This window comes from Anomaloglossus baeobatrachus, chromosome 6, assembly GCF_048569485.1.
Source record: "Anomaloglossus baeobatrachus isolate aAnoBae1 chromosome 6, aAnoBae1.hap1, whole genome shotgun sequence".
Classification (NCBI taxonomy): Eukaryota; Metazoa; Chordata; class Amphibia; order Anura; family Aromobatidae; genus Anomaloglossus; species Anomaloglossus baeobatrachus.
Window position 1 is genome coordinate 410,972,165 of NC_134358.1, and position 15,135 is coordinate 410,987,299.

Sequence of the window (15,135 nt, forward strand, 5' to 3'; positions counted from 1 at the left end):
GCAATGTGTCACTTACTAGGCTGTTTGCTGCAGTTTTGTCACAATCACTGTTTTCTCTGCTGCAGATCTAGCAGTGCTCTGAGTCCACTGTGCATAGGCAGGAAGCTGCAAATCATTAGTGAGTGTGGAGTAACACAGAGCTCATGAATATGGACGACTACATGGCAACATGTTTACTTGTCCTCTAGTGATAATCTCCTGCTGATAAAAAAGAAGACTGTAGTCTAATCATTTTTGGGCAGAGGCTGCTGCAGTGAAATATACTGCCACATTTTACTTGCCATGATGATATCTGCTAAAGCAGAGGTCCCCAACCGCCGGTCCGCGGACCAGGACCGGGCCGTTGGGGGTTTTCAGCCGGTCCGCGGCGCCGCTGACAGCTAGCTCTGCGGCCATGCGCCTGGTCAGAGCACGCTCTGTGTGGATTGATAATGTTCTCTGCAGTAGCCGTGACAGCTCGCAGCTCCCGGCAGAGAACATTATGCAGGATGGGGCGGGGCATCGGGCGGGTCTTTGTGACGCAGCCCTCCACAGCACAGCATGGTACCTGTTGCACGGGACGGGGCGGGGCATCGGGCGGATCTTAGTGACGCGGCCCTCCAGCACAGCATGGTATGTACTTGACGGGGTGGGGCGGCAGGCTCTCCTCACTGACTCGCCCCCGGCAGAACATGTTATGTGGGGCGTGCCGAGGTGGGGCAGCAGACTGGCCTCATTGACGCAGCTCCCGGTACCGGTGTTCAGTGTGTAGCGCTGCTAAGCAGCAGTGCTGTATACACTGACGCTCAATATACAGTGCTGCTACTTACCAGCGCTGTACACCGGGGTCTTGCCAGCATCCTCCCCATACAGCGCTGTCTGGTGCATATAGCAGTGCTAGTAGCAGTGCTGTACACTGAGACATAATGTACAGTGCTGCTACTCGCAGAATGTGCTCAGACAGAAGTAGGGACAAGCTGGGAGTTGGAGGGGGAGGAGCTCTGGATGCTAATGGGCAGCTAGATATGACGTCAGGTGTCTCACCCTTATGACTCCTGTAGCTGTGTTCTGGTGTGGTGCGGCCCAGCAGCAGATTTTCTGGTTAAAGAAATGAAAAAAGCAAATAACAATTAAAATTCATAGCAGCAGTGGCTGTGTCCAGTAGCAGCAATAGTGGTGGTTATCTTCATCAGTGCACATCTCCAGTAGCAGCAGTAGCGGTTATCATCATCAGTGCCCGTCTGCAGTAGCAATAGCCATCTTACTGTGTTAGGGGCCCACTACGCCTCCACCTCAAACCCTTCTAAAATGAGTAAAAAACAAACATTGCTGAAGAGCTTCTTTGAAAAGAAAGAAAGACCCAATGAGACAGATGAAGACTCCATGACTGCTAAAAAAAAGAAAGCTGCATTTAAAAGAAAATACAATGAGTCCTACTTAAATTATGGGTTCATCGCAACTGGCAATTCACATGCCCCAAGCCCACTCATTCTGATATGTGGCGACCGACTATCCAACAAGGCCATGAAGCCTTCAAAACTGGTTCGCCACTTACAGACCAAGCACCCTGCATCAAAAGACAAGCCTTTGGAGTTTTTTGAAAGGAAAAAACGCGAACACGAAAGACAGGAGCAATTATTGAAGGCCACCACATCAACAAATGTGACTGCCCTGAGAGCATCATTCTTAGTGGCTAACCACATTGCCAAGGCTAAGAAGCCCTTTACTATTGGTGAAGAGTTGATCCTACCTGCCGCTAAAGACATTTGCCATGAACTTTTAGGAGAGGCTGCAGTTAAAAAGGTGGCACAGGTTCCTCTTTCGGCGAGCACTGTCACTAGACGAATTAATGAAATAGCAGAAGACATTCAGGTACAATTGTTGGAGAGGATTAATGCGTCACCATGGTACGCAATCCAGGTTGACGAGTCTACTGACGTTGACAACAAGGCAATGATGTTTGTTTATGTGCGATATATTTTTCAGGAGGATGTGCATGAGGATATGTTATGTGCATTATTGTTGCCAGCCAACACCACAGGTGCAGAACTTTTCAAGTCTTTGGATGATTACATATCAGGAAATCTAAACTGGTCATTTTGTGTTGGTATATGCACAAACGGAGCAGCTGCCATGACTGGATGGCTTTCTGGTTTAACTGCCCGGGTCAAAGTGGTTGCGTCTGAATGCGAGTCTACGCACTGCGTCATCCATGGAGAAATGCTGGCAAGTCGAAATGTCACCTGAACTTAACAGCGTTTTGCAAGATGTGATTAAAGTTATTAATCACATCAAAGCACATGCCCTTAACTCACGTCTGTTCAAGCAGCTCTGTGAGGAGATGGACGCGGAGCACAAACGTCTTCTCCTTCACACAGAAGTCAAGTGGCTTTCTAAAGGTAGAGCACTGGCCAGAGTTTTTGAGTTACGAGACCCACTTTATAGATTTCTTTTAGAAAAAGAATCGCCACTTGCAGCACATTTCAGTAGTAAGGAATGGGTCACAAAACTTGCTTACTTATGTGACATATTCAACTTGTTGAACGAACTTAATCTGTCACTTCAGGGGAGAATGACAACAAATACAACAAAGTTGGCAGATAAAGTTGCTGCGTTTAAAGCCAAGCTAGAAGTGTGGGGACAGCGAGTGAGAACAGGGATATTTGACATTTTTCAAACATTAGCAGGAATTTTGGAAGAGACCGAGTCTGATCCTTCATTCTCCCAACTGGTGCATGTTCACCTATCAGCTTTCAGAAGAGTTTGAGCGCTATTTTCCGACCACAAAAGACCCACAAACTAGGAAGGAATGGATTTGTAACCCATTTGTGAACAAGCCAGGTGAATCGACCTTGTCCGTGCTTGAAGAAGACCAACTGCTTGAGATTGCAAATGATGGTAGCCTTAAAAGTACGTTTGAGACTTCAAATCTCTCAACGTTCTGGATTAAAGTCAAGGCAGAATATCCTGAGATCGCCACAAAAGCACTGAAAACTCTGCTTCCATTTCCAACATCCTATCTTTGTGAAACTGGGTTTTCTTCCATGACAACAGCAAAAACGAGATTACGAAGTAGACTGGACATAAGGAACACACTTCGGGTTTCATTGTCTCCTATCACCCATAGATGGGACTGTCTTGTTGCAGGAAAACAAGCCCAGTACTCCCACTAATCCAGGGAAACAAGCCCAGTGCTCCCACTCATTCTGAACCTATAGTAAGTTGAATCACATTTTCATTATAAATGTCATAATTATATTATAAGTATGCACTAAGCTCCACCCCTCCATAATCCCGCCCCCATATGACAAAAGCTCCGCCCATGTCCGACCGGGCCATGGAAAACTGGTCTTGCTTAAAGCTGGTCCCTGGTGCAAAAAAGGTTGGGGACCTCTGTGCTAAAGGGTTTTGGGTGTCCATCCTATAAGATCAGGAGCTGTGTTTATTATACAAAGAGATTCAGACAACCCCCTTAAAGGAAATCTGTCACATGATTAGGCCACGTACACACACTGAGTATTTGGTCAGTTTTTACCTCAGTATTGGGTAAAAAATACAGAAGTGGTGCCCGTGTTTTATACTTTTCCTCTGATTGTTCCATTCCTGGTTTTGGCTTATAAATACTGAGGCAAAAAGCTCACCAAATACTAAATTCTATTGAATTATATAATACCAACGTATATAAGGGCTTAAAGAGGTTGGTCACTACTTTTACATTTATGGCCTATCCTTAGCATAGGTCATTAATGTCTGATTGGCTGGGGTTCGACACCTGGCAACCCCTGCCAATCAGCTGTTCTCGGTGCTGGCAGCAGGCAGCCGGAAATACTCATTTCCGGAGCTTCCTTGTCTTCTCATAGTGGCTGCGGCCGGGTGCTGCACATCCGCCTATTGATTTGAATGGCAGGCAGATGTGCAGCTATCAGTTGACAGGGCAGCTCCGGAACATGAGCATTTCGGGCTCCCTGCTGCCGGCACCGAGAATAGCTGATCGGCGGGCTAAGGGTGCTGGACCCCGGCCGATCAGACATTGATGGCCTAGCCTACAGATAGGCCATCAATGTTAAAGTAGAGGCTACCCCTTTAAATACAGTAGTCCCTGCATTCAGTGGGATTTTAAATGCAATATTCTATCCTCAACATAAATTATCATGTATCAGTTATCAAACATCAGAGTTTTCGCAGATTTACAAGATAATTTATATAAAGCAGTCCCTGTGTTACTCTTGCTTACATATATAATAGCTTTCCAGTTATTATACACTACACACAGTGAAGAGGACACAATAAAAAGGAAATTATGACACAGATCTATTACTTTTCCTTCTGGCAAATTTACTCTGCGATTGCAGCCCGGTGATGGCTAGACTAGAGCAAACATCATTAGATGTGTACTTCAGCGGTAGTTAGGAGTGTTAATATCAATTAATTCTACTCACAGAGGAGGACTTGTTTAGAAAGAACCTCATTCATCTTCTTCGCAGACATAATTACAGAGTGAGTAAAGGCTGCAAAGATGGAATACAACAACAACAAATCCCCCGAGCCTGCTAGCCAAATGTAAGTATGAAACGACTGGGGGGAAATTACTGTTGATGTCAATGGATGCACATTTTTACTGATTCCTTGTGAAATAGGTTGAAGAATAATCAATACATATTTACATTTAGAGGATGTCCTAACTGAGAAAATATGGTCTATATGCACTGTAAGGATACCGGTAGTCATGGAGGGATGGCCTTTACCAATCTCCAGAGCAGCCCACCTCCTTGACTTTGTAAGAGTGCTAATACAACATGAGGACAGTGGGGATGAGCTGCTGCAGACAGAAAGTCAGCTGCAAAAAGAAGCTCTTGTTCATTAAATGTAAGCAATAGATGATTTAGTGACACATTTTTCATGTGTTACGCAGCTCGGCAACAAGGTGGCTCGGTGGGTCCAACATGGACATCTGCAAGGAGTTTGCACCACTGTCAATGTTTGCAAGCCTTTCCTTCCACACTCCAAAGACACTGATATGGAGTTTAGATAGAGACCCAATGGGGACAGTGATGTTATGTGTCTACAGCACTGTGAAATTAACGGTAAAAAAAAACCAAAAAAAAAACAACCTATAAGTGTTGTTTTTCTAATTCACTAAGGTATACAGACATTGTCATCTTGTCATCACAGTGGGGATGATAATCTATATATACTACTGGCATTTCCTCGGTGTGTGAGAGGAAACCCACACAAACATTTGGAAGGAAAGGAGAGAATATACAAATTCAATATAGATGTTGCCTGCAAGATCTGAGTCGAGGACCCCAGGGCTGCCAGATACCAGTGCTAACCACTAGAGATGAGAAGTCAAGGGGGAACTTCCGGAACAATGCTCGCGTTCCCCATTATAAACGAGAACCGAGCAATCGCATCAAAATGCTAGTTAAAAGCACCTGAGCACCGAACAGTTCCCTCATCACTACTAAGCACTAAAGGCCCAGTCACATTAAACAACTTACCAGCGATCCCAACAACGATACAACCTGATAGGGATCGATGGTAAGTTGCTAGGAGGTCGCTGGTGAGATGTCACACTAAGCGACGCTCCAGCGATCCCACCAGCAACCTGACCTGGCAGGGATCGCTGGAGCGTCGCTACACGTGGAAGCATGCTGCGCTTGGTAACTAAGGTAAATATCGGGTAACCAACCCGATATTTACCTTGGTTACCAGCGCACACCGCTTAGCACTGGCTCCCTGCACACCTAGCCACAGTACACATCGGGTTAATTACCCAATGTGTACTCTGCTATATGTGCAGGCAGCAGGGAGCCGACTTCTGCGGACGCTGGTAACCACGGTAAACATCGGGTAACCAAGAAGCCCTTCCCTTGGTTACCCGATATTTACCTTCGTTACCAGCGTCCGCCGCTCTCAGCTGTCAGTGCCGGCTCCTGCTCTCTGCACACGTTGCCGGAGTACACATCGGGTAATTAACCCCATGTGTACTGTGGCTATGTGTGCAGAGAGCAGGAGCCGGCACTGACAGCTGAGAGCAGCGGACGCTGGTAACGAAGGTAAATATCGGGTAACCAAGGGAAGGGCTTCTTGGTTACCCGCTGTTTACCGTGGTTACCAGCGTCCGCAGAAGCCGGGTCCTGCTCCCTGCACATTCAGTTGTTGCTCTGTCGCTGTCACACACAGCGATGTGCGCTTCACAGCGGGAAAGCAACAACTAAAAAATGGCCCAGGACATTCAGCAACAACCAGCGACCTCACAGCAGGGGCCAGTTTGTTGCTGGATGTCACACTAAGCAACATAGCTAGCAAGTTGTGCCTCAGCAGCGATGTTGCTAGCGATGTTGCTTAGTGTGACGTGGCCTTAAGAGACCCTACTATCACTAAGTAAAGATTAGACCTCAAGACTGAAGACATACAGATCCAGCAAAGTAAATTTACATTAGGTATCAAAGGAAGTGATATTTTCAATGAAATTCGTGGTAAGGCTATGTGCACATGTGGCGTTTTTTTGGGGCGTTTTTTCTAGCATTTTTCCTTGCTTATTTTAATCAATAAAAGCAAGGAAAAAGCATGCCAGCAAAGTCTATGAGTTAACATGGCAGCGATCGGGTCCCTGTGATCGCATCACAGGGACCCGATCACCAGATAGAGGTAAGTGATTCCTCCCCATACCTCCTGAATGCTGCGATTGCACTGATTGCAGCATTTAGGGGGTTAAACTGCCGGGAGTGGTGTGGGCAGTGATAGCTGGGTCTGTGAGATCTGGCAACGATCGCAGGAGTAGAGCGCCTTAACTCCCACGATCACCATGACTAAAAGAAAGCACAAAAAGAAGCAGGAAAAAATTGTATATGAGAAAACATGCAAATGCAATAAAAAATGCGCGTTTTTTTCTGCTGCGTTTTTCCTGTCAAAGCATGCTTATTTATGTGGCGAAAAGAAGCACATAAAAAAAGCAACGTGGGCACATAGCTTATGGGTCAAGAGCAATGAATGGGACCTGGTGATCTGTTAAATTGTAAGACTGTATCTGCTAATGCTGGAAAATAACACAAATGCTTATACTGGTATTACAGACTATATCAGAATGGAAACAATCACAGGGACAGAAGGTAGTCATCTGAAGAATACATGTTAAATATTATTATATGTACTTACACGTGTAGTGGGGGAATAGGAGAAGGTTCATAGTGATAACGTCCTTCATGATGTCTTGCATCAATTGGTACAGGGGGGTGAAAAGCAGGAAACAGATGAGGAGGATCTATAAGGAAGAAAAAGACATATTAGCCATATCAAGTTAACATGTAATTGAAAGACAAATATAATGACAGTTCCATAATGTATGTTTTTCTTCTGGCCATTGTAATAGTAAGTACTGCAGTACCACCCTAATATACTTCTACTACAAGCATTAGGGAGTATGGAAACTTTACTACAGGGAGGGGTCAGCGCAGCAGGAAATATTAGTATCAAAGGAGTAAAAGTCACTCCACTATAAGGCGAAATATATACACAGATTGTCAGCTAAGTCCACACCTGAAAAGATGATTACAGGTGAATTAACTGTTACAACCCCCCACAACATCAGTTACAATCTGTGTCAAAAGCAAGTGCTCAGTTTTCTCTGCAATTCTGTACAGATTTGTCTTCTCACAAAAGTTTCCACTCTCTTCAATCCATTCTGAATGCTGCAGTCAGGCTCATTTGTCTGTACAGCCACTACACTTATGCCTTCACCTTGTACCAATCATTGCACTGGTTTCCCATCTGCTACAGAGTAAAATATAAACTTGTCTCTGTCACCCAAAAAGGTCTTTACACCCCTACATCTCCCTCCTCAATTGATCTATGACTTAAGGCCACTTTACACGCTGCAATATCGTTACCGAGATCGCTAGTGTGACGCCCTGGACACCCCAGGGGTCACAGGTCACTACATCACACACACACACCCACACTAGGAATATAACACCCGTCAAAGACAAGTCCTGATTGCCTCCCTCAGTGAAAGGGTATGTGCGCACGTTGCTTTTTACCTGCTTTTTACCTGCTTTTTTGCTGCTTTTTCTTCTGCGCTGTTTAATGCCAAAATGGATGTGTTCTTCTATTCAAGCAAAGTCTATGGGAATTTGGGTTTCTTGTTCACACTATGTTGTTCAAAATGCTGCCTTTTTGTGGCAGAACTTTGGTCAAAAACTCAGCTTTTCAAAGAAGCAACATGTCAATTGTTTTTGCCATTTGGGTTTTGCACTGCAAAGCTGAGTTTTTGACCAAAGTTCTGCCACAAAAAGGCAGCATTTTGAACAACATAGTGTGAACAAGAAACCCAAATTCCCATAGACTTTGCTTGAATAGAAGAACACATCCATTTTGGCATTAAACAGCGCAGAAGAAAAAGCAGCAAAAAAGCAGGTAAAAAGCAGGTAAAAAGCAACGTGCGCACATACTCTTAGACATGCACACCAGGTGGGCGGAGTCAGGCGGAAAGACATGCCCACCGAGGAGTCTGCTGGCCTGAGGCAGGAAGAAGTGAAGCAGTGTAGTTGAGTGGAGTGCAGTGACAGTCGTGGAAAGGAGGAGTAAGAGGAGAGCAGCTCTGCGCGGGGCCTGGGTTGGAGCCTAGGACCCCCAAACAGTCAGGCAAGCAGACAGCAGGGGCCGCCTGCAGGAGACCGGGAACACGACCGGTGGAACCATAGGGACCGGGACTGGGTTGGAGCCCGCCGGAATTGAACCGGGGAGCCAACAGTATACCGGAGCATCAGGAAGGGTACTCAGACCCTGACTAGGTTGTAGGCCACCACTAAAGTCGAATTAACTGATTGAGCTCTGGACCTCCCGGGGTCCCTTCCCACCAAAGTCCCGATTGAAGGCAACAGCCCAACCTGACTGGATAGTAGCCACCGCCAGAGGCCAGAGATCCGAGGGCCAGCGCCTGCGGGCAAAGGAGCTCCTTCGACACACCTGTCGGGGAGCGGACCACCCGTGCCTAGGCACCGTGGTCCACTTACACTTAGGTGCAAGAGAAAGGTGGACCAACCCGTCTAGTGAACTGCAGCCGGCTGCGGGCCTCCCGTCTATCTCCACGTTTTGTTTACCAGTGACTCTGTGTGCCTTAATCGTGAGTACAACAGCGCCATCCGGCACCGAGCCGCACCGCAGCACTGCGCCCTGCACCATCTCCCCGCAAACGGGCCCCAGGACACACCACCCCTACCCACGGAGGGGTTAACACCAAAGCTGCGCCCTTACACTGCTCCCGGGAGTCCTTCACCTCTACAGCAGCGGTGGTGCCCATCATCACCACAACCCGTGGGTGGCGTCACGAACAATCACCCCAACACCCAAAAATACCCGCATCTACCGCGCGTAGCGCCAGCCTCCCTTGCAGAGCGAAGTGACCCCCGGGTCCGTGAGTGGCTCAAGCCACCACCCGCAGAACAAGCACGGATCCGAGCGGCTCGGCGGTCGCAGCCGAGGCCGCGGGGCGGTACACTAGCGTGCGTACCCGCCCCCATCGGTTGTGCGACACGGGCAAATCGCTGCGCGTGGCGCACAACATCGGTCGAACCGGTCACACTACTTTCCTACCTAGCGACGTCGCTGTGACCGGCAAACTGCCTCCTTTCTAGGGGGCGGTTTGTTCGGCGTCACAGCGACGTCACTAAGTGGCTGGCCAATAGAAGATGAGGGGCGGAGATGAGCGGGGCATAACATCCCGCCCACCTCCTGTCTTCCGCATTGCCGGCGACTGCAGGTAAGGTGTTGTTCCTCGTTTCTGCGGTGTCACACATAGCAATGTGTGCTGCCGCAGGAACGATGAACTATATCGTACACGCAGCAACAACGATAATTGGGAATAGGGGGCATGTCACCGATTAGCGATTTTGAACGTTTTTGCGACGATTCAAAATCGCTCATAGGTGTCACACACAACGACATCGCTAAAGCGGCCGGATGTGCATCACAAATTCCGTGACCCCAACAAGATCGCTTGAGCGATGTCGTAGCGTGTAAAGCAGCCTTTAGGCCTCATTCAGCTGTAAGGTTTTTTTTATTGTATGAGAAAAACAGACCAAGTTTCATCAGTTTGGTCAGCGTTTCATCAGCTTTCTTTAATGATGAGATAAAAAAAGTCTCTCCACCTTCTTTTATCTATCAGTCAGTGAAAGACAGACAGCACTCAGATGGCATCCAAATGCTGTCTGATTTTTTTTCACTATCCCATAGACTTGCATTGCCAATTTTGATCCTATACTCAATCAATATTGGACATGTCTCCATGATTCTGCACTGACAATTCGAACCGAGAAAATAATCAGACATGTGAAAAGCACCATAGACTCTCAAAGGTATGAAAAAAACAAATAGCATACATACATGAAATACTGGCCTTGTCCAAACATTTTTCAGTTCCATATTCGATGCAACGTTTTCATGGATATAACAAGTACCTATTATAACCCCTGTAGCCGTTTACAGGCGTATGCTATTCATGAGAATCATGTGTCGAAAAAAGAATCATGGAAACATGTCCATTTTTTATCGGCATCATGGATAAAAATCAACCAAGATGTCTATGGTTCTATGAATGAATAGCAGTTTAGTGCTGATCATGATTAACATTGCAATAAATAGAAGCTTGGCCATTTATTTTTTTCCCATAAGTGAAAACCCCAGATAAAACACAGATGGTAAAAACTAAAATACTGAGAAAACACTGATAATAGACAAATCAAAAAGACTGATGATACTCAGACCGTTGTTATGTATATTTGAAAATGGGTCTTAATTATGGCAATATTATACCTAAATGCCATATATGTTATGTGTGTATTGGCATCTCCACCTCCTCCCTACACATTCTGGGATGGCAGTCATGCCTCTGTGGGCATGCTTACATACACACTAAGCGACAGCGGTTTCGGACAACTCGACTGCCCGCAGGCAGGTACCACAATGACAATTAAAGAGGTTGGCCACTACTTTAACATTGATGGCCTATGTTTAGGATAGGCCATCAATGTCTGATCAGCCAGGGTCGGACTGTCTGATCCACAGGGCTGGACTGCAAGCGGCAGCAGCTGGAAATGCTAAGTTCCGGAGCTGCCCCACCAACTGATAGCGTCCGTGGCCGGGTACTGCACATCCTCCTATTCAAATCAATATGAGGCGGATGTGCAGTACCAGGCCGCGGACTGTGAGGACAGGGCAGATCCGGAACTGAGCTTTTCCGGCTGCTTGCTGTCGCCACCGGCACAGAAATTAGCTGATCAGGGGGGGTGCTGGATGTTGGATGCCAGCCGATCAGACATTGATGACCTAAGGATAGGCCATCAATGTAACAGTAGTGGACAACCTCTTTAAACAACCTTTTAAACAATCCATTTTAATGCATGCATCATTTAAAAGAGTGTTAGGTGGCAGATAAAGTGCGCCGAATACCTTCTAGAGGTAAATCCGGTCAGGATCCCTTTATGGACTGCTGATAGTTGGGGGCCCTGTTTACAATTATACATTGTAGCTCACAGAGTTCAAGTTACGTCACTAGTGACAATAGTTCTATAACTGGAGTAATACATACATTTATCGCCTCAAATCTGCTTTCATTTGTTTACTCAATATTGTGCCATTGATAAGGACTTATTCCACGTGAATGGGCAGGATTACCCGTCTGTATACAGATATACAACACTAGTTTTGATAGTCTTTGCAGAAACTGTAAATCATTCAGAAGCCGCTATCTCTGCAGGCCTAATACACTGCTGCATAAAACATTGGGCATCTGATACAATTATCCTGCTCATGGCTTATTATTTACACATGAATAGAACAGCTGCTGCCCGTCATATCTCAAATACATGTGAAAAATGTTAGTGTATGTGATCAATCTCCTGATGTTACCCCTTGACAGAATATCACACGACAGCCTCTCTAAAGTCAAGCTAAAACTGCTGAAGCAGAGTGAAGAGCCTGCGGACCCGGCTACCTCCAATTTATCATACAATTTCCTGACTGATGTTCCAAAAAACAGCTGCTAAGCACTGCACAGCGTACGGGAAACTAACAGCACGCCATAGTGATGCACCGCACAGCTTTCCCCGCATGCCAGGTATAATATGCTCACAAGCCACGTAGTAAACACAAAGCACAAATCATTAAAGGGTACTATGGCTGCAATTATAAGTACACCTAAATAATCCGAATCTTGTTTTTTCCTCTACCTTTCCAATATGCTAAGGTGGCTGTCCTTGACATATATGACATTTGTAAGGAACATGCTGAATGCGGACTAGTCATTTACTCACTTTAGGAATTCCGCTTTGTTTTACAGTCCCTACCATAGTTTATACATGTCCTGGACAACCCCATTAATCAACGAGAAAATATTAATTTACTCGGTCCAATGGCCCAAAGCATATGTGTCACTTCCATGAAAAACCAATGACTAAAAAGTAGACCCACCAAGTTATTTATTTTTTTTTTCTTTTAGAAAGTGCAATATAAAAGTTTGCAGAATTTTCTGTATCTAATAAGACTAACAAGGTGTGTCCTTTCCCTTTCTTGTTGGCTCAACATATCTTGAGATGTGTGGAGTGAGGTGACCAGCTTTGAAAAGAAATTATTTTGCAATATTGTGTTAGGAGATGGACTGTGTATGCCATGTGTCCAGCCAAAGCTGAACTCTGAGCTCTGCAGAGCATAACTTGGCAAAGATGGCCCTTTGGCTGTTCCGGTATGGTCCATGGACTGGCACACTCACCATCCCAGCCGCTCAGCAGTGGCTTGTGTGTCAACAGTTTTTGCTGCCAGCTTCTAGGGGCTGCACAGGTTTCCTGGGAACATGCTTAGGGCATGCAGGCACCTATTCTTAAAGGGCCAGTGTGCCTAACCCAGAAGTGGCTGAGAGGCACTAGGTATTTGAGGCATTGTCCCCTTATGGAAGGTGCCTGGGCAACGTGGTCTATCCTTAGAAATGTGTTGCTACTTGTCAGGTCCCTTCCCATGTGCTGTACTTTATGCTGTGTGTTCTAATATGAGACTGTGTCCTAGACACGCTGTACTTGCTGCATCTATCTGTACCAGCCATGCCTGCTGTACCAGTCGTATCTGCTGTACCTGCTTCATCCCTCTGCCTGCTGTACTATTGTACCCGATGCATCCGTCAGTACCTGCCGGTCCAGCTACACCTGCTGTATCATTCGTATCCTCCATACTCGCCAGCCCCTGCCATCCACTCTCTATTAGCTAACCCACTGTCCCTTTTCAGAACATGTCAGAACTGTCAGTATCCTCCCCAGCCCCTGAGGCCAATTCTCATAGTACTGTGTCTTCCCTGAGTAACACCTGGTGACTACCTGCTGTCAAGCCCAACCTCACCATCAGAGGTTTTTGTGAATACTCGGTTGACACTTAGTTACACCCCACCAGGTTGAGCCAATACTGCGGCTCGGTGGGTCTAGTCACGATCACACTCGCAAGCATTACAATTGCATTAGGTGAGCAGCAGCATTATTATTTTTTAATTAAGAGTGCATTCTGAAAAACTTTAGCAACATAATATTATGCAATGGGTCTGTATGGGGACATCTTTTTCTGGAAGGGGCTTGTGTGGGAATATAATAGTATATAGGTGGGCTGCTGTGGATGTCATACTGTGCACAGGAGTTGTATGGGAATATCATACTGTGCAAGGTAGCTGTTTGGGGATGTCATACTATGTAGGGGAGATGTGTGAGGATGTCATACTGTGTAGGGTAGGTGTTTGGGGATGTCATACTGTGTAGGGGGTCTAAGATGGAATATCATAATGTATAGTGTAAATGTGTGGAACATTATACTGTTTGTGAACATTATAATGTGTGAAAGGGTTTGTGGAAACATTGTACTCTTTGGTGACATACTGTTTGAGGGGTTCTCTGAGCACATGGTATTATGTTAGATGAGGTGTGCGAACATCATAATGTTTGAGGGGACATCATACTGTTTGAGGGGCTGTGTAGGGATAACATATTATGTGAGGAGCTGTGTGGGGACATCATACTGTGTGTGGGGACTGTGGGGGCATCAAATTCAGTTGGGAGTTGTTGATAAAGGTGCAAGAGTACATCATTTATAAACTTTTTAAAAAGCAGTGACCTATATGGTTTTGATTAGCAGCTAGTGGTAAGAATACAGGTTACAATAAGTCCTATCGTAACATTTATTAGCAGTAGTTATTGAGCAGATTACGTGTGGCAGCTTGGTTTGGCCATTCCCAACAGTCATAGTCTCCTATATGTCCCCTTGGGAAAACTAATTACCCACCCTTGCTTTAGAGTCTTTTGTTGGAACCTTACAATTTTGCATTGCATTTGTACTTTGAGAAATTGAATATTTGAATCAAATTAAAGAAAAGTTTAGAGTTGACGTATCTATGACATGAGTAAGAGCAAACTGCTCAAAACGCGCAGAACAGCGATTCTTATGTTTTTTTAATGGTTGAAATAAAAGAATGTTTTTAATATAAGAAATATGGAATGCCATTATATACTATAACTGCGGGGGCTTGATTCTTTTTCTTCTCTTCTTGAATGTTTCACCTGTGTATCAGCTCAGGAACTTCCGTTCACCACACCCTGGCTGCATTATCTATTCAAACACTTGATGGACTGGTGAGCTGACTGCCCTCTCTTTTCGTCTTATATAAGTTTCCGAGAGCAGGAATTGTAATTTACAGCCGCTCCCCCCCCCCCCCCCCCACTCATCAGTAGACTTCTCAACAGGGAAACCTCTTCTCTATGATGTTCCCATGTTCTAATGGAGCATGGAATTCCTAGAAGTCTTAATGGGACAACCCCTATTAGAAGCAAAGCGTCATATTATTATTATTATATTAATTTCATATTAATTTCATATTAATGTCATATTAATTTCAAATCAACAACGATAACTATCTAAATCAATCGCGTTGATGGATTACTGGAGGTAATTATACCAGTATATGTCTTAAAAGGTTCAATAATGTAGAATGAATTTCTAAAGATCTATGCTCTTTATATAACGAGTGTTGTGTGAATTTTTGAGTGTAAGATACAAAGTCGAAACAATACATGAATTCTACTAATCTCTAAAAATGCCATTTCAGAAAGATTGAATAGATAAGTACAA

The 15,135-nt window shown here is 45.3% G+C and overlaps 1 protein-coding gene across 6 annotated transcripts in view; it reads right to left on the reverse strand.

Annotated features, from left to right (window-relative positions):
- GLI3 (GLI family zinc finger 3) overlaps positions 1-15,135 on the reverse strand; it is a 326,969-nt gene that overhangs the window by 149,091 nt on the left and 162,743 nt on the right. For all 6 annotated transcript variants that reach the window (XM_075315145.1, XM_075315144.1, XM_075315143.1 and 3 more), the window contains one exon: positions 7,141-7,246. In XM_075315145.1, the coding sequence (XP_075171260.1) occupies positions 7,141-7,246 (106 nt within the window). The remainder of the gene's footprint in view (positions 1-7,140; positions 7,247-15,135) is intronic.